The sequence below is a fragment of the Herpailurus yagouaroundi genome, unplaced genomic scaffold (assembly GCF_014898765.1).
Source record: "Herpailurus yagouaroundi ecotype Mexico unplaced genomic scaffold, PumYag 100, whole genome shotgun sequence".
Lineage (NCBI taxonomy): Eukaryota > Metazoa > Chordata > Mammalia > Carnivora > Felidae > Herpailurus > Herpailurus yagouaroundi.
The window spans coordinates 40,516,209-40,535,885 of NW_024412391.1; the positions used below are offsets into that span (position 1 = coordinate 40,516,209).

Consider the following 19,677-nt stretch of genomic DNA (forward strand, 5'->3'; position numbering starts at 1 on the left):
TCTGTTCCTGGGCCTTGGTGCTCCATAGTCAGAGACCAGCTCACAGGCCCTTGGGTCAGGCAGATCAGGGCAAGGAGCCCCACTCTCTCAGACCATTAACAGTGGGCCGCAGATTAGAATGACCTGGAGAGCTTTAAAAGTCCAGATGCCCATATCATATCCCAGAACAATTACATCAGAATCTCTGTGGTAAGGCATCCATAGGTTGTAAAGCTTCCCAGTGGATTCCAGTATGCAGTCAGGGTTGAGGACCACTAAACAATGCACTCTCTGGCTGAACACACCCCCCATGTTGCTGTTAGCATAGTTAAGTACAGGGCATGGCCAGTTTCAGCCTCCACATGCCCCCTCAGTCCAGCACGTTTGCTTAGTGCATGAACTGCACGACTAGAAGTGAGTGGTACCAGCATCCAGCCCTCCAGTTCCAGCCCCCACCTCCCCCACAGGCTCCTGGTAAGCTCCACACACTCCCACTTCCTGACTCCCCAGCCACCCCCCTGCAGGGCTCTGTCTCCTTATCTATCCTCATCTGACCTTCCCATAGATTGTCTTGGCAATCATTGAACCCTAACTTCTGGTTTCTCACATGCAAAAAGAGGGGGAGCCTGCTGAGGTCATGCAGGCAAGATGCCAGCACAGATGCAATGATTCCTGCCCACTCTCTAAACCCATCCCACCCATTCAGTCCCCATCCCTATCCCAGCACCTCTGTTATGGGCTCTATTCAAAAGCATCATCCTGGGAAGGGAACAATACAAGAAGGTTCTTAGGCCTCTCCCGGGGTCTCTTCCAAGTCGCCAGAGTCCCTCCTCAGCAGCCCTGCTCATCACGGCCTCATAAACTATAGGTCCCATTGTCTGTACCTCACCCTCCCTCACTTTCCATTTTTCTTTACTAAGGCAGTCTTACTATGCAAGCCTTGCCAGGAAGGGCTGTGTTCAGCAGGCAATGCCTTTCCAGGCACAGCTGATGCCTTGGACAGTAGGCAAAGTGGGAGAGATTCTGGCACGGGGTGGAGGCTGTCAGGAGACCCTAGCACCACTGCCTTCCCCCTCATCCAGGTGCTGGGAGCCTGACATTGCCCTGGTCTAGGGAATCAGCTCTGGTAGGCGGCAGGCGATGTCCCTACCTGCCTGCTCCCTGGCAATCCCCACCTCCATTGTTAAGAAGTCAGAGGGCCAGAGTCTTACCTCCCCATTCAGAAAACAGTAGAGAACAGCCACCACAAAACCCTAGGGAGAAAGAGCAAAAATAACCTGAGAATGCTAGCAAGGGACCTTGTGCACTGGGAGTATAGGAGGTGGAGGAAAAGGGGAATGACCCTAGAAGGCAGAAAAATATAATGAACCGGATAGGAGGCCACCTGCCCAGGAACCTGCAGTAAGATGGGTAAAGTTCTGCTGAGCCAAGATGGCCGTCCCCATGAGGCCAAATGGCTACACCCCGACTTTGGATCTCACATTTCCTAGGTCAGATCCTTCCCATTCCCAAGGGCCAGCTCTATCCTGCTTTCTACAAGAAGCTTGTCCTAGATGTCCATTGGATGTTCTCTGGGCCCCCTAACCAGTTTGCAGGACCCTGAGGACGGCACTACTCCAGGATAGAACAGACCTATGTCTCTATCCCTGATACCTCCCCATCCCACCCCACTTCGGCCAGATCCTCTTGTACACAGCACACACAACACACACGAGTAAATGCCCGGCACAGAGCAGGCAGCTGTCTATTCTTCCTACCTTTACGCATATTCTTTGCATTTAGAATTTTCTGTGCTAAGACAGAAGCCCTGGGTTCTGACTCCCAAGCTGGGGCTGTGTCTGTACAACTCCCAGGCTCACCGGGCTAAGAACTCTAACAGGTGAAATGGCCTTGGGTTAAAATGGGGGCGGGGTGGGGGAAGAGATTAAGTCAGATACACAGAGTAACTTTCTGTGTTAGACCATCAAGAAGGTGGGTTAAACAGCTGGCTTAGGGAGAGGTGCTCTGTCCTGGGGACCCAAGGTTGCCACTGCTACTTTCACTGGCCACCTGGGCTGCCATCCATTAATGCAGTCACTGTGCATCCTCATACCAACTCGCTCACTCCTTCCCTCACATACTGAAAACCCCACCTACCTATGCCTCCATGCATGGATTCGTGGCTCCCCACTTGCTAGTCCCTGGATCATTTATGCATCTCTTTGCTCATCTACCTGTTCAGTTCATTCCGCTCTCTGTGGCCAGGTCCTGTGCTGGGGACCCCAACCGGGGTAAGACCGAGCTCCAGCGCTCAGAAGAGACATGGTCTGTAGACTGCAGTCAGGCTGTGGACACAGAGGTCTCTGGACAGCACTCTGCTCACGTCCCAGGCTGAAGGTGAGGGATGGGCACCCAAGGGAGGCCTTGCTCAGAACGCCCAGATGCGGCAACAAGACATCAGTGTGTGTTCTCTCGGGAGCCCACAGGGTACACAGCAGAAGGGGCTCGCCCAGCTCCCCTCTCTTCTAGTACTCATTTCAGAGACAGAAACACGAGGCTGAGACTGGGTTAAAGAAGTCAGAACCGCTGGCAGGTCAGGGGCCAGGGCCCTCCCTGGCTCTCCACGAGTTCCACCTGCCATTTCTGCCACACCTACCTGGAAGGAGCCCAGCCCCAGCTCAAACACAAGCCTCTCCCTCTTGCTGACGTTCTCCGGGGAGAAGGCGAATACCGTGTAGTGGATTCCAAATAGCGGGATGAGCAGCAGGGTGGACCGGGCTAGCCGTCTGTCGGGAGAGAACAAGATATTGTTCTGGGGAACTGCCAAGTCTTGATGCTGGAACCAGGGAGGGCAGAGACGCCAGTCCCAGCTCCCTGCTCTCCCCCAGGGCTGGGGCTGCTGTCCACAGACCCTCTTGGGATTCTTTCCTAGAAAGAATGGGGCCTGGGATGAATGGTGGCCAACAGAGCAGGCCTTCCAGAACTCCCTGGGAGGTTCTCGGGGAACATCCCATCCCTCTAGGCCATGTCCGTATCCTGTAGAGTCACTAAAAACGCACACGGGAGTGTGTGATTGACAGACACCCCTTGTGGGAGGCGCAAACCCCCTGGGAAAAGTGAAGTCAGTGCAAATAGAGGGATTGGATTCAGAAGGCTTGAATGACATCATGGACCCTCAAGCAGAGCAAACCCTCTCCTGCTCTGGAAGAAAGTTCCACGTGCCTAAAAAGACAACCCCCTAAGGGGCCACAGAGGCAGTGGGCTTTTCTGAGTCTGGGGTTGCCAGGACACTCATGGAGAGTAATGAGGAAGTGCAGCCCAGGGTGGGGCGGGGGGGGCGGGGGGAGAGATGCTATGCACAGTGGGTGAGACCTAGGAGGGATATTAGGAAGGATTTACTGACACTGGGAATAAACAAGCACCAACTAAGCCAGAACCTGCCACCAGGGAAACAGTCAAGAGAGAGGAGGCTATCTGCTCAGAGCTTGTGGGTTAAAGACAGACAGGACCAAAGGGACTTCCATGCCCCCTGAGGCTGCTGGCCATTGGCTGCTAAGCCCAGTGGGTGGGGCTCTGCTCTGATGGGCAGGGGCACAGAGCCATGGTATGACATCTGGAGGGTAAATATTGCATATCCTTGTGGGTCCTCTTCTATCAGAAGGGGTACTCCCAGAGCATCTCCAAGAGTAGCACCCCATCTTCGCCCACCCCAGTGTACTGGCTCCCTCTGGATCTTCTGGAAGAGCCAGCCCTGCCCTGCAGGTGCAGTCTGCCCCCTGGGCCATCGGAGTTGGGGATAAGTGGGAGGTTCGGCTCCCCTCCCTCTCAGTTATTGTCCACAGGGATGGACAGCCGGGTGTGGGATGGCCCTTTGAGTTGGGGCAGTTACATATGTACCCTGTCCTCTTCTCCATCCCAGCCTTTGTGGGAGAGAATTTTCTGTTGCATGTGGGGGCTCCAGATTTTAGGAGAAGGTGAATCCATGGAGTCTGAGTGAGGCCCTTGGCTTCCCAGTTTCAAATGAGAGGGAAGGAAGGAGGGAGGGGGAAGGGAAAAAAAGAAAAGCAGAGAAGGCGACACAAAGGAAGGAGGAGGGCTAGCCTAAGAAGACCTTCAGGTGGACCACCACTCAGCCCTGGAAGGAAGAAGCCCCCCAGAGAGCCAGTGCCCATGCCTTCCGTCCCTGCTCACAGGCAGCCCGTTCTGTAGGACCCAGGTGCCCCAGAACCAGGGCTGGAGCCAACAGGATGTGAGGAGGTCCCACTCTGAGCCCAGGTGTGGTTCTTGAATGGTCTATCCTCTCTCAGACTGTGGCTCCTTGGAGGTAGGCATGGTGCTTATCAGTTACCTTCCCTGGCCAGCACCCAGCACACGCCAGGCTGGGGGCTTCCCGCTCAGAAAGGCACCTGCCTGCCCGTGAAAGGGTAAATGAACGTCCAGACCGTACGAAAGCCTCAGAGCTCTGAAACCTGACCACGACCGGGGGCTCGGGTCCTACTCATCTCTGCGCATCCAGTGGCTAGCACCAGAGGCAACAGGGAGTGATGGCTGAAAAATGAAGGTCCAAAAAGGAGAGGCTAGTGGCCTGGAACTGAGGTATGTGAGCGCCTGGGGAACCACTCTGCAACCCTGCCTAAAGGGGTTACTTTACAAGTGAAGCTTAATTGAAGGGGCTCAGGAGGGAAGGCAGCCCTGGGGCGTGCCTGTTGTCCCTGCCCTCCTCCTTCCCTGCCTCCTCTACACACGTGGGCCTGTTTGCAGGGACTTGACCCTACAGTTCCAAAGTGTCTTGGAAACCAAAAGGCCAAGCCTCTCCAGCTTTTATGGTGGCAGTGGATGGATGGGCCCACCGTGTGAGAAGCAGGGCCCTTTCAGACACGAGCTCAGGTCCTTCCAACTTCCTGGCCATGTGGCAAATGGCAGCAAGGGCAACACTTTTCCTCCCTGGTGGCCCTGTAGCCATCCCCTGGAATGGATGGGGACTTCTGTCAGGGACCCAGGGCATCCCGGTGACCCCTTTGGTAGACGGGGCAGACAGGGCAGATGAGGAGGCCACTAGGGCCCATACTTCTGGGGCCTCTCTGCTTCAGAGCTGACCAGAGGCCATGGAATGGGGATATATGGTGTGAGCCTTGGGACCCCTTGGAGGTCAGTCACAGAATCACCCTATGATCTGGTTAAGTCACAGAGACAGTGACACAGGCCTCGGCCTCTGTCCTGCCCGAAAGAGGCATGAATGGGCAGAGAGCCTAAAAAATACCAAGAAGACCTTCCAATTTGGTCAGAGCTGCCCAAATTACAGCGGGCTCCTCCACTTCAAGCAATTTCCAAGTTAAGACTGAGCTTCACTTAGAGACGCCAATTATGTGAGCTTGAGTGAGTACTTCACGTCTCTGTGTTCCGTTTTCTTATCTGTAAAATGGCGTTTCTACAAGAACCCATCTCATAGGGTCAGTGTGGGGATTAAACCACTTGGCACATGAAGCGTGAGTGAGGTTCCTCAGGGTGAGGGTCCTGTCCCGTGCAGGGGGACGGTCTCTGAGAACTCAAGCTCTAAGGGTCTTAGAACTTGATTTGGCAGCTGCAAAGATGAGCCCAGGGAAGTGGGGGATTCTGGGAAGACCACACATTGGGGTGGCTGCAGGAGAGGCTTCCAGGCCTCAGCCCTGCCACTCCGTCCCCACGACCTCCCCCCACCCCACCCCACCCCGCCCCGAGGGCCTCGAGGCTGCAGAGAACTCACAAGACACACAGACAACAACATGCAACTGTGCAGAAAGGGCCAGGCTGGAGGCACAGGCTCGCTCTCCGCTCTCGTCCAGCCGGCGGGATGCAAGCTCCGGGCAGCGGCAGCAGCATGCGGCCCCCTCCCCTCCGGGCCTCCCGGCCACAGCCACGCCACGCACACTTACAGAGTTATGGTGGACAGTTCTGACATCTTGCAAGGGTGCTGCTGAGCCCGCTGTGGCTTGCAGTAGCATTTCTGCACGCAGCTGCTGGGTGTGACAAGATCAGCACTTCTGTCAGCTGGGGGCATCGGGCAATGAAGAAACTGAGGTGGACCTGGAGCGACAAGGCTCAGGGGTGGGCAGAGGAGCCCCAGGGATGGAGACAGGGCTGGGGCAGTGACATGGAAGAGGATGAGGAAGCCAGGGGCCAAGACATGGTCAGCTCTGGACATAGAAACGCATGCCCATACGTGTACAGGAGTGTGCACGAACACACGTGCACGCAACGAGCACTCACGCTGGGTCCACAGACAGGTAAGGGGAGCTGGCGGGAACGTGTGTTCTGAAGGTAGGGGCAGGGCTGGGTCTCAAGCAGGGGTCCCAGAAATTGGCTGAGTCAGGTCCAGGCTCAGAGCACGGCCTTGTCGGAGGTCACTCAGCCAGGTGGGCAGCCGGAAACACATCCCGTGGACCTCGTGCTGCCTAGCCCGGGCCCACCCAGCCTGAATCAGGCCAGTCCTGGGCTTGGGTGTCCACTGGTCTTTCTCCTCTACAGCTCTCACTCTTCTGCCTGCACCTCGTCCTCTCTGAGCCCCCAGGCAGTTCAGTGCGGGCATACAGGGGGGAAAAGAGGCAGGATGGCTGGAAGAGATTGTTAATTGGTCTCGATCTGCACTGTCCAATAGGACAGCCACTACCCATCGGCAGCTATTGGAATGAAAATTAAATCAAATCAGAAATCCGCTTTCCTCCGTTCCCCTAGCCACCTTGCCAGGACTCAACGGCCACGTGCAGCTAGTGACTCCCATACTGAAGAGCACAGGCTAGAGGTCTCTTGCTGTCTCTGCTGAGAGGTCTACAGCACAGCGCTGGGCTAGACTTTCTGAAGTTCAAAGGGCAGGGGCTGAAGGCTGAGAAGGGCCCCTTTTGGGTACCGCCCCACTGCCTGCAGAAACACTGAGGCATCCACAGGTGAGCCCCGGGTTAGCCCTACTAGCCTGGGTGAGGCACTAAGAAATTCCACCCCCTGAGAGAGGTCAGGCGGAATTTCCATCTGTTCTAGCTCATCACGGTCCTGCTTCTGCGTGGTGGGGACAAGCCACAGACACTTCTTCTCCTTCTCTGATAAGCGTGTAAGACATGGATGAAGAGCTGTGTTCTCTCATCAGACCTCAAAAGAGCAGCCTCCCTCACGAACCCTCCTCAGGCACCATGAGGTACCAAGCTCCTGGCACCTGCTGGTGAACAGATCTATCTGCAGGGATCTGATACACATGAGAACAAATACACATGAAGAGACCAGACCTTGGGCATTCACTGATTTGTAATCTGTGATTCCCGATCTTTGAGAGGAAGTCTGAAGGTCCTTGACATGTGGAGACACGTCATTTTGCTGAGGCACGAATGTGAATCACACACTTCAAAGAGGAGGCAAGCCGAGGTCCACCGAGGACCCTTGCCACAGTCAAGCGTGGTGTTCCCACTTAACAAATGGCACCTCTCAGCTCACACCCTTCTGTGAGGGCACTACTGGCCCATTTTACAGACATGGGATGTGAAATCCTGCGTGAGGCTCTGCTATCCAGATCAGCGGCATCAGTACCACCTGAGAGCTTCTTAGAGATGCAGAATCTTAGGTGCCGCCCCAGCCCTGCTGGCTTCGAATCTGCATTTTAACAAGGTCCCTAGGTGATCCACATACAACTCAAAGCTCTAGACACACTGTCATGAGGAAGTCCCATATTTGAGAAGTTTCTTCATGTGTCCTCAGTGAATGTCAAAGGTCTGTTTCATACACATACGAAGAGACAGATGGACACAGAAGTATATTTTTTCTCACAAATTACAACAACTTAATTGGGTATTTGGGAATGGGAACCATTGTAGCCTCTAAATTTATTCTCTACCTGGTCCAGATTGAATGGCTGGCTACTTTCTCCTACAGCCAGTGGCCTGATCCCTCAACCATGGCCTGGCTGAGGGCCCAGGAACCCAAACCTCAGATGCCGCCCCGTCCCCACCAGGCTTAAGCCCTCACCCTGAATCCTAAAGCTTCAGCTACTCTCTTCTGAGACTGTTCCGTCTCTGAGCTCCCAAGTTGTTGTCCCTGACCTTCCTGGGCCCTGGACACAGTAAATACAGACTCCTCTGATTTCCTTAGAGGCCACTTAGTTAGCTGGGAGATCAGACCCCTCATAAAGATGTGGGTCTCGGACGGGGAAGGGTAAACAAAGTGGGGGGACCTGATGCCTAGGAGGCCTCTCAGGAGAAGGATCTGGGGAAAGAGGTAAGTGGCCTTCTTCTCAAATACTCCAGTTCTCCCAAACCTTCAATGGCTCTGTGCAAAGGGACCCACTGAAATGACACAAGAGAGTGGCAGAAAAGCCAGATATAGATGTGAGAAAGGAAGAGATGTCATGACCTCTAAAAAGTCACTACAATTAGTGAAAGGAATTTAATCAAAAGGAAGACATAAACCCAGACTGGCTGGTGAACTCAGTTCTGATTTGGACCCAAGGGAGGATAAGACATTCAGACAAGGGTGCTGGGCAGGAACTAAATCAGAAGGCTGGAGATCCCCATGGCAGGTGCAGGGCCCACGGCTGCATTTGGAAACCAGGAAGCCCTGGCTCCCGGGCCTGGTTCTGCCAAGACTTTGCTGTGTATCTGCAGGAAGGTCAAAGCCACTTCCAGGTCTCAGCACTTCAGTCTGTAACCCAGGGAGGCAGCACACGGTTTCTTCGACCCCTGTTTTGGTCACAGGCTAAACTCCATGGAAGCTTTGGAGCTTTGGTGACTTTTGTGTGCAAAGATGCTGTAGCCCCAGGAAATGCCGGAAAGAATGTTAGACCCCCATCCTGCGGTGGTGGGGGCGGCTTTGAGGCAGCATCCTTGTCTATTTCACCTTGTTCCTAGTGATCACTGAAGCACTGGGATAGTTGGCAGGCCTACAGAAGGTCTCAGTCTGAACCGAACATTCTCCATAGGGTCCCTCATGATGGCAAGATGCTGTAAAGCCCCAGAACCCTGGCCCAGCCCCCAGGCAAGCGCTGCACACCATGCTGGTACTCTGGCCGGAAGCTCAGCTCAGCTCAGCAGATCTTGGAGCTTCTCTGCCCACCTCTCCCTCCTGCCCCACCACTGAGGACAAGCTCACCCTCTGTGCCCCCTCCCCAGCCTGGGGGATCAGGGCACCTGAGCTCAAGGCTTTATCTAGACACTGACTTGCTGGGTGGTCTCAGGTGATGTCACTTTCCTTCTCTGGGCCTCAGTTTCTTCATCTGCAAAATAGGAGTAACCATTCCCCCCGCTGCTGATCCCTAACAGGAGTTGTGAGGACGGGGCCCTCCTAGACAGAGGAGGGGTGCTTTGGAAGTGGGAAATGGAGCCCCATGTGAACTGGAAGCCTTAGGCTGTGGGCTGAGCTCCTGGACTGATGGCTTCCTGGTTGCATTTCTGCCACCACAGAGCCTGTCTGTGGAGTCCAGGTCATCCTTCAGACACTGGGTATGTCACAGCCCTGCTATCTATATCATGGTATCTGCTCTCATCTCCTTCCTTCACCCAAGGGGCTGTGCAGACCTGCTCTGCAAGGTCCCTGAGGGAAATACAGATGGGGGTTCTCTCCCCGAGCCCAGACCCAGCTTCCAATGCCCATCCTGTAATGGAGAGACAGCTGGGAGTAAAGCCAGCTCCTGGAGACGGTCTCAGCACAGTCCATGTCTGTGTGGGAACTCACCCTCCCTTTTCTGAGCCAGCCGGCTTCTCGCAAAGTTAAGGGCAGGAAAGAGCAGACTAACCCTGATCCCAGCCTCAGGCTGAGCCCTAACCCCCACCCCAGACCACAATGAGCCAGAGCACATGCCAAGCCCTGACCCAGGCCCACACTCCACGCCTGGCCCCTGCCCAAGTCCGGGTGCCAGCGACTCATTTCATCAGGAGCACCAGGTGAAAGAGTGTGGGTGGCTCAGTGCTACCACCCCCTGCAGGGGTCCAAGCCTCCAACAGAAGCGCCATCTCAAACCCTTATCATCTAAGCAGCTGGAACCAACCTACAGGAAAGGGAGTGAATGCTGGTCTGAGGGCACAGGCAGGGGGTCCTCTCGGGCTTTCTTGGGGACTCCCAGGCTTAAATTTGTTCTGGAAACAGAGGAAAAAATCGGAAAGCTGTTGTGGGCAGATCTGAAGGGGCCCCTCCGCCCGACACATAACTCTGGTGGCCCAAGGGGACTCAGGCACAGCCCTGAAATCTCCTCTCCCACCAGGTCCTGCCCCTTTCCATCCCCCCGATAGTCTCCCCTCCCCCCACAGCAGACACCTCCCAGCCCAAAGCACTCTGGGAGGGGGGCAGTTCTCTCTACAAGGCTGGATCCCATTGGGGCCGTTTCTTCCAGGAAGCCTTGCTTATACACTTATTGAACACCATCTCTCATCTGTCATTTCCTCGAGGACAGGAAAGATGGTGTAGTCAAGCTTAGAGCCAAGGGCTGGCGGCACCAGAGCTATGGCTTCACTTGCTCCTACTGGATTCATTGCACTACACTGACAACTAGCTCCCTCGGCTGTAAAAAGGGATGCTTACTCAGCCCACCAGATCACTGGGTGTTCGTGGGCACTAAATGTGCGTGGACGGAGTTGCAAGTGTTGGCAAAAAGCCTGCAGTCCTCAGCAGCACCGTCTCCTTGATTATCCCTCACTTTCCACCAACAGGGTCTCCTTGACCCTGGAAACACTCATGTAGGTTGCTAAATGTCAGGGGATCAAGGGCCCCTCATCCTGTGTTAGCCCTCCCACCTGGCTTGCCAACCGCACCTGAGTTTTTTGTCTTTGGGGCTTGAGACTAGCACCAAAGAGGATTCTCTGAGATTGCAAGGGGATTTTTTTTTTGTCCACAGCAGAAGCAAACCAACCAGCTGGTTCTCAAATGTACTTAAATGTATAAATCACGCTTACAAATGGTTGTCTATGCATTAGGAAGGCCGGACAGGATCCTACAGCTCCCAGTCTGGGAATATTTCGGAAACCCTGACCCCACACTTCCCTCCCACCAGACCTGGGGAGCTTCTGGCTGCCTACCACAAGATGTCTAAGCTGGTGAAGTGTGCGTTGGGGTCAGTAGAGTGTCCTTATTAGGTTGCAGTTGGACCCCTGTGTGTGTCCCTGTGGGAGGGAAGGAAGGGGGAGCCTCCCAGAGAAGAGATCCCAGAAACCCCAGAAGAAGAAACCCTTCCCAGCAGCAAGCAGAGAGCAGGGGGACCAAGGCTGGAGCTCAAAGGAAAGAAAAGGCCAATTTAAATGCCAGTAGCTTCAGATGTCAGAAACAACTGCATGGGAGGCATTCGGCCTTAGAGCAGTCCACCCTGTGGCTAGACATAGGACGTGAGCGCTGACACCAGACAGGGAGGTGAAGGGAGCGGCAGGGCTCTGTTTTGGGGGTGCTAGAGACTAAGGTAGGAATGATCCCTCTAGGGAAGTGAGTCAGTCACAGGGAGCCAGTCCCACTGGTCCCCCAGTGCAAGGCCTTAGACACCTTATGACTTATATGCATGACAAATTTTTGACTACATAAACACATACAGGTAAGCAGGGGTTGGTAAAAAAAACAAAAACAAAAAACACTTGCAAAAACATGAAAAAAAAAAAAAAAAAACAGTAAATGGAAAAAAAAAAAAAAAAAAAAGGTAGGGCGTCTTTTCCAATGAAATGTAATCATCCTTAAATGCAGGGAAAACAAGGCTGACCAAGCCAGGCCCTATGCAGATCCCCCAGCCCCACGGGAAGGACTTCTACAAGGCAGGCGCCCAAGCTGACCACACAGACCCAGGGCAAGTTCTGCATCTCTGGGGAAGCCCTAAGGATCTGGGATGGGTCTCTGGGTAGTTCCTGCCATACCGTGTATCCAGGAGAATGGCCGGTGGGGAGAACCCTCTGGTGGGGTCTCTCTGCTGCTCTACTTGTCCACTGACAGCCATCAAGGTTCTGAGCCCCATTGGGTTGGAGTCTCCAATGAAAACAGGACCAAGCCCCCACTGACGCCATGAGAATACCTCAGCTCCTTCTAATCTGCTCTTTTCTTTAAAAACTAAAGAGGCAACACATATGGCTTCCACCTTGCCCATGGACAGACCCCAGAGAATGCCCTCAGACTTTCTGTGCCCATCTGACCCCACCAGCCAACCACAGGGGTTCGACCTTCCCCCCCGGCAGCAGCAGTGTCCCCACACCCCACACACCCAGCTGGTCATTCTCCTGATCATGAGGCAAGAAGGGTGAAATGGAAGCTTCCCGGTCTGATTCAGAATAAGTGGAAGGCTGGGAGAGGGGTGGCAGAGCAAGTGGGGCAAGCTGTTAGGGACGTGACTGCAAAAAGATTTGTAGGAAGCAAAGCCAAACAGCCATGGAGGTGGAGAAAACCCTACACTCAATGGTAAGTGTTGCCTGAGGAACCCCAGCTATGTCAAACATATCAGCTGTCCCTCTGGTCAGGGAGGAGGGAGTTATAGGAGGAAGACCAGGCCCGAAGATAAAGCTTCCCTGAAAGAAGGTGGAGAAGAGAAAGAATCCCCTCTTCCAATAGCCAGCAAGAATGTCCACCTGGTTCGCTAGTCGGGGCTGAGCAACTTGCTCAGCCCCACTGGGCTGGGGTGGGGACATCAGGCAACAGTGCATCCAGTGGCATTCATGAACTTCCCACAGAACCAAGATCCCCAAAGGAAATCCAACTGTGAAGCAACTAAGACCCTAACTACCCTAAGGAATCTGGTGTCTTCCATATTGCTTTTCTTCATGTGACACAGGGTCTGACCATCTCTTCCTCTCTCTCTCTCTTCCCTTCCATGTAATCACCATGTGGATTAGCTCCTGGGCTGGCTAAAGGATAGGCAAGGCAACTGCATTTTAAAGGCACTTTAATCAGAAAGAAGTCTTGCAAATGCCACTGCTGGTTTACCCTGTCAGCAAAACCTAGGCCTTCTCCTGTGACCTCAGTGCAGGGCCCACATAGCTGTTGGAAGTGACTATGGCATTCACACAATGGTACTTACAAGTAGATGCTGGACTCGTTGCCTCCCATGTCTGGAGACTGAAGTTTCTGCACAAGGATGACGATGATGCCAATGAAGAGCACAAAGTTAACCTGAAGAGCAAAGAAAAGACAGAAATGATTCTGGGCAAAGACTTGCCACAGCCCTCGCCTCTGCATGGACTGTTGCTGCCCCAGGACGACCCTCTCTGATCAGTCAAAATCCCATCTAGACTTAGAATCCAAGATGGCAACGTGAGAACACTTGTTTACCTCCCATTTACTATTGCTGAAATGACAGAAGAGATAGAAGAAAAAGAGTTTCATAAGAGCACTGAGAAAAACGGAGTATTTCTGGCTCATGACTGAGCCAGAAAAGTAGGCAATTTCTAGAAGAGAAAGCAAATCGGATCGGGGTGATGGAAAACAATGCCAAACAGACAGAGAAGAGGTTCCTGCCGAGGTGAGAGCTGTCCTCTGGAGAAACTCCAAGCTCAGAGTAACTGAACATGGGGAACCAGAAAGGACAACCATAAGTATTATTAATTAAAAAGCTGCCTGGGAACGACAATGACAGCATTTACCTTCAGATGAAGATCAGGGACAAAATCTCTCTAAACAGAAAGGGGAGGACAGGGAGCAAACTAATAGAAACAAGGTGCAATGAAAGGACCATACAGTGACATCATCTGGATGGAGCCAAAGCAGTGCCTGGAGAAAAGAAAAATACAGAACTTGACACTAACTTACTAAAACATAGTGTAATATCGACAACAATATAATGAAGCATTCAAATCAAAAGCTAGGGGGAAAGTGCCACAGTTTTAACTTACACAAGAAGGAAATTAATAAAGATAAAAATGCATTATAAAGAAATAGGAAAAAGGTAGACGATCAATAAAAACTTTATTTGGGGGCTTTGTTTTTTTGTTTGTTTGTTTCCACAGATCAATTAGAATGATAAAACATGCTCTATGAAGTCAGGGTTCTCTCAATGATCTCCACTACAAGCCCAGCGTCTCCACAGTACCTGGAATTGCACAGAACACTGCTCACTGCAAATGTTAGTCGATCCAAAAGGAGAAAATACAACTAAACAAATTTAGGGATCAGAAGGAGGACAAGACAACAGATGTATAGAATATTTTAAATCACAAGGGAAAATCAAAAAAATGGGAAAATAGAAATTAACAAAATCGAATCAAGAAGATATAGAGGGGGGCGCCTGGGTGGCTCAGTCGGTTAAGCCGCCTACTTCGGCTCAGGTCATGATCTCACGGTCCATGAGTTCAAGCCCCGCGTCAGGCTCTGTGCTGACAACTCAGAGCCTGGAGCCTGTTTCGGATTCTGTGTCTCCCTCTCTCTGATCCTCCCCCGTTCATGCTCTGTCTCTCTCTGTCTCAAAAAATAAATAAACGTTAAAAAAAATTTTTTTTTTAAAAATGAAGATATAGAGGGTGCCCGAGTGGCTCAGTCAATTGAGGGTCTGATTCAAGTTTCTGCTCAGGTCATGATCTCGTGGTTCATGAATTTGAGCCTTGTGTGGGGCCCTGTGCTGGTGGCATGGAGCCTGCATGGGATTCTCTTTCTCCCTCTCTCTCTGCCCCTCCCCTGCTCTCTCTCAATAAATAAACTTAAAAAAAGTTAAAAGAAGATGTGGAAAATCTAAGTAGAGCAACGTCCTTAGGAGAAATTGAAATAAACTAATCAAAGAGGTATGCATTAAAAGGCATTAAAATGCAGATAACTTTACAGACCAGTTTCTTAATACCTTCAGGGAAGATGTAACTTACAAACTACCTCATTTGCTTTTGTTTAAAAGCAAATAAAAAGAAAACCTCACAAATCACTTATTAGGCTAACAAAACTCTACTCCAAATCCCGGACAATGAAGAAAGCATATAAATACACACAGATACACACACACCACACACCACACACCACACACCACACACCACACACCACACACCACACACCACACACCTAACACTAGAGAACAAAGAACAATGCAAAAACTACAAACAAAATGTTAACAAATAGAATTTAGCAGTGTATTAAAAGAACAAACAGATCGTGTCCATAAAGGTTTTACACCGGAAGTTCAGGGGAAAAAAAACAAATCTACTAATATTTGTCACATTAACAGATTAAAACAATAAACTACCCTTCTCCCCCATAAGATTGGTGAATAGTTCAGTAATCAAAACATCAACAAAGACATGAGAAATGAGCACTCTTGTATTCTGTTCATTTGATATCTATGAAAATGTTAAATGTACGTACCCTTTGTCCCAGAAATTCCACTCCTAGAGATTAATTCTAAAAGATATATTCACACATATTCAAAGATACACACAAATATATCCATTGTAGCATTGTTCATTAGGAAGACAAATTGGAATATTATATATAAAATGTTTCCAAAACATATTGGATTTCCTGATTTTTAAAAAATACACACTAAAACAAGCCAGGAATAGTAGCTTTCCTGGTTAAATGAAGAATAACTTCCCAAAACTATATAGCAAACACCATCCTCATCAAAACCTAGGAATAAATGATATAAATACTAGAAAGAGTAAAATTATTTTCATTTACAGATTATGTAATGTTCTACCTAGAAAACCCATGAAAACCAACTGAAAAGGGACAGGAACTAATAAGAGAGTTTAAAAAGGTAACCAAGAAAAGGTAACCAAAAATACACAATAACCAATAGTTTCCCTATTAGTAGCCCACTAGAACATACAATGACAGAATGAGTCCCAGATTCAATACAAGCACAGAATGGAAAATACCTTGCAGGTAAATTGGACAAGACAACTAAAAAGCTATACAAATGACTCTATGAGAAAGGCTGAATAAATGGAGAATCATGTCATGTTCTTGGAGAGGAAGATTCCATATTTTTTTTTTATTTTTTTAATTTTTTTTTAACATTTATTTATTTTTGAGACAGAGAGAGACAGAGCATGAACGGGGGAGGGGCAGAGAGAGAGGGAGACACAGAATCGGAAGCAGGCTCCAGGCTCTGAGCCATCAGCCCAGAGCCCGACGCGGGGCTCGAACTCACGGACCGCGAGATCGTGACCTGAGCCAAAGTCGGACGCTTAACCGACTGAGCCACCCAGGCGCCCCGGATGATTCCATATTTTTAAGAAAATCACTTCTCCAAATTAATTTATAAATTCAATGCAATTTCTCTAAAACTCTTGCCCAGACTTTTTTTTTTTTTTTTTTTTTGCAATTTGACAAGGATATTTGAAAGTTCACTTGAACAAGTAAGTGTGCAAGAAAATTTTGAAGGAAAAAAGAATAAAGAAAGGGATATTAACATACCAGATCTCAAAACCTGCTACCAGGTTAATAATAACAAACACAAGAGGGCATTCACCATGGAAATAGCCTAATAGATTAGTAATATAACATAGAAAGTCTGGAACTAAATACAAGAAGAATGTATTGAATGTTCATGATAAAGTAACATTTTAACATAATAGAGAAATGATGGTCTATTTAATAAAAAAATTAAAAGGGTGGAATGTCTATCCAACTGGGGGAAAAAAACTAAGGAAGATTAGATATCATTTCAGATTAGACAAAGAAATAAAAATTTAGCTTGACTGGGGTGCCTCAGTGGCTCAGTCCGTTGAGTGTCCGACTCCTGATCATGGCTGAGATCATGACCTCACAGTTTCATGGGCTAACGTCAAGCTCTGTGCTGACAGCATGAAGCCTGCTTGGATTCTCTCTCTCTCTCTCTCTCTCTCTCTACCCCTCCCCCACTTGTGCGCTCTCTCTCTCTCTCAAAATAAATAAATAAACTTAAAAAAATTAGCTAAATTAAGGACATATATATAATAATCCAACCCATAAAATTGTTATAAAACAGTTAAAAATACTTTTATATCCTAGGATGGGAAAAGACCTCCACAAACAAGAAATAAGTTTCAGAATTCATGAAGACAAAACCTGATAGTTTGACTGTAATAAAATTATGCAGTCTTGTAAACACACTGACAACGTATTTAACCGACAAAGCATTACTATCTTTCAAACAGTTAGAAAGACAAGTGATCAAAGCAAGCAAAAGAAAAACGAGCAAAAGAAATAAACAGGTAATGACCAGAATAAAAACAAATTTTCAATAAGTGCTTGGAAAAAAAATACTTCACTGCACCAGCAACGTGGAGAGATTCACGTTAAAACGATGAGCTACCATCATTCCCCAGAAGAGTATGCAAAAATGTAAATGTTTGATATTTTAAGTGCAGACAATGATAAGAGGTACTCTTTCCGGCCCAGCAATTCCATTTCTAGACATTTATTCTAAAGAAATACTCATGCTCAAAATTATGCACACAACTGCTCCAAGTAGCATATTTTGTTATGAGGAAAAATGAGATAATACAAACGTCCAACACTAGTGGGATAGCTAAATAACTTGTGTATCCATGTTCCAGAATATAATGTAGCCATGAAAAGGAAAGAGGATGGTTTGTAAAGCGACCTCTGTATTTCCTCTTCTCCTGTTTTCTGCCCAGGCCCTGTCTCTTCCCCCCTCCTTGTCTCAAGGATACTCACCATTATGGAACCAACCACAGGGCCTTTGATCACCCACCACAGAGCTGTGTTGTCATTCATATCCCAGCAGCTGAAAGACAGAGAGAAAGAAGAGAGATTAAGCTCAGGGCTGGGATGCCCACAGGACAATGCCCCTGGCCCCACTGTGGCACTATCCCCCTACAGCTCTCTGAGGAGGAGCTGGCTGGAAAGAAAGTGCTCAGGCATGCTGCAGACCAGAGCCCAGTTCTGGTTCTTCTAGTGCCCCGGGCCTCCCCTCTGCTCCCTGTCAAGGCAGGAAGTGGAGCACAAGAGTTGGAGTCACCAATGGGCTCCTGGGCAAGGGCCCTGTTCCCCCTTCAGGCCCAGGGCTTGTGGAGGGGTGATCTTACCCCCAACACTCTTCCTCCTCTCCCTGAAAGGAAAAAAGACACTCAGAGCTGGGCCCAAAAGTAGAAAGGGACTCCGAAGCCCTGCACATTCTCACTAGGTTCTGGCTGAGATGTGACCATGTGGTCCACCTGTGGTAGGGTCAGGGTGTGGGGGTGGGCAGTCAATGTTAGGTCGGAGCAGCCACTGAGGCCCGTCGGAGCTCTCGCCCTGGCCCTCGGGTATGTACTCACCCTGTGTTGTCGAGGTAGAGCCTCAGCACAGCCCACACAGACACACACACGGTTGGGGTCCCTGGGAGAGGAAGAAAAGAAGCTCGGTGATAACAGGAAAACCCACGGGCCCTGGGTTCCCCTCAGATTTGGGGCTCCCAGAAGCCGCTGTCCCCACTCAGACGGGGGGTTCTGACCCATGGGGCAGGTCTCCCTTTTAGATCTGGAGTCTTGGGGACCCTAAGTGCCTCCTGGGGGTTCATGTACCCGTAAGACCCTGGGCTATGTCACTTCTCAGAAGGACTCCTGGGCCTATCACCTCTTTCTGATGGTGGGTTTCTATGGGCAGGAAGAGCAAGAAAGGGTCCAAGAACCAGAAGCACACCATCAGCTGCAGGGCAGGACGGGGCCTCCCTCCTCTGACCTAACACACCCTGACCGCGGGACCAAGGACGTACCTGGCCATGAGGCCTGAGCCTGTCCAGGCCACAGCCAGTGACCTACCCCAGCCTATAATGGTGTACCAGTAGAAGTATCTCCTCTCAGGGAAGAAGGTCTCCACCAGCAGGGTGAAGAGGTATAAGCCCTCGATGAATAGCCAGAAGTAGTTGGACACGACACAGTAGTGGAAGAAAACCATTATGGCCTTGCATTCCACCTGCAAAGAGGGCAGGGAGGGTGAGGGAGGCATGAAGCTCCCACTGCTGGCCCCCACCCAGCCCTGGAAATCCAGCCCAACAGAACCGGGTAGAATCCTGAAGGCCCTACAGCTCTGACATGCTGGGATTCAAACACCCCATGGGGCTGAAAGACTCAACATTCCTGGATTTGAAGAGTTAAAAATGTAGCATCCTATGATTCTGAGTCGAAGCTGCCCATGGAGGCAACTCTACACATGCCAGAAAAGAGTTGGGCTGGGGGCGAGCACAGGACCCTCTCCCCTCCCCAAGCTCATTCGCCCAGGTCTTTCCTGCTCCTTCTCCAGCCCCTCCAGGTAAGGTGGATATAGAGGACCCTGCAGGAGGCTCCTTGGTAAAACAAAGGTTTTGGACATCAAGGGGGAATGTTCTTGGCCCCCAGAAATCTCAGAGAGACACTGCCCCCCCCACCCCCGGCTCCAAGTATGCCCTCCGGGGTCAAGACCCTGTGCTCTGGGATGTTCTTTCCATCTTATTCCATCAAAGCCTGTATTTTCTGCTTACCTCCAAAAGGTATGACAATTGGGGAGGCAGTCTGGAGAAAATCCAAGCCAAGCAGTCCCTTGGCTCTGTCATGGGTTAGTTAAATGCCCAGGGGCCAGGCCAGCCCTCTCTCTGAACCTAGTTTCCTTCTTGGGCAAGTGGGACTTGGCATTTCCACTCTCCCTTCCACATCTGTTCTGCCAAGTACATGTACAGAGAGAGGGACAGGAAACGACATCATACGGGGATCTCACTGGCTACTAGCAACCTCACGGTCATTCCCGGATTTCCGCATTCACTGGGGACAATGCCTTAACCTGCAGAAAAACACCTGGATGACCGGGTGCCGCAGGGAAGGGAGTCCTGGGAGGGCAGGAAGCCTTCCTGCCAGGGCCTGGCTCACT

General features: G+C 50.6%; 1 protein-coding gene across 6 annotated transcripts in view; it reads right to left on the reverse strand.

Annotated features, from left to right (window-relative positions):
- Positions 1-19,677, reverse strand: part of ADCYAP1R1 (ADCYAP receptor type I) — a 59,496-nt gene that overhangs the window by 5,087 nt on the left and 34,732 nt on the right. Inside the window, exons 10-17 of one of the 6 annotated variants that reach the window (XM_040472320.1) lie at positions 18,597-18,750; positions 18,114-18,174; positions 17,512-17,581; positions 12,950-13,041; positions 9,963-10,046; positions 5,871-5,951; positions 2,615-2,744; positions 1,191-1,232 (exon numbers count right to left, since the gene is read on the reverse strand). In XM_040472320.1, the coding sequence (XP_040328254.1) occupies positions 1,191-1,232; positions 2,615-2,744; positions 5,871-5,951; positions 9,963-10,046; positions 12,950-13,041; positions 17,512-17,581; positions 18,114-18,174; positions 18,597-18,750 (714 nt within the window). Of the gene's footprint in view, positions 1-1,190; positions 1,233-2,614; positions 2,745-5,870; positions 5,955-9,962; positions 10,047-12,949; positions 13,042-17,511; positions 17,582-18,113; positions 18,175-18,596; positions 18,751-19,677 lie in introns of all 6 variants that reach the window. The other 5 variants (XM_040472319.1, XM_040472323.1, XM_040472324.1 and 2 more) reach the window with 5 other exon arrangements.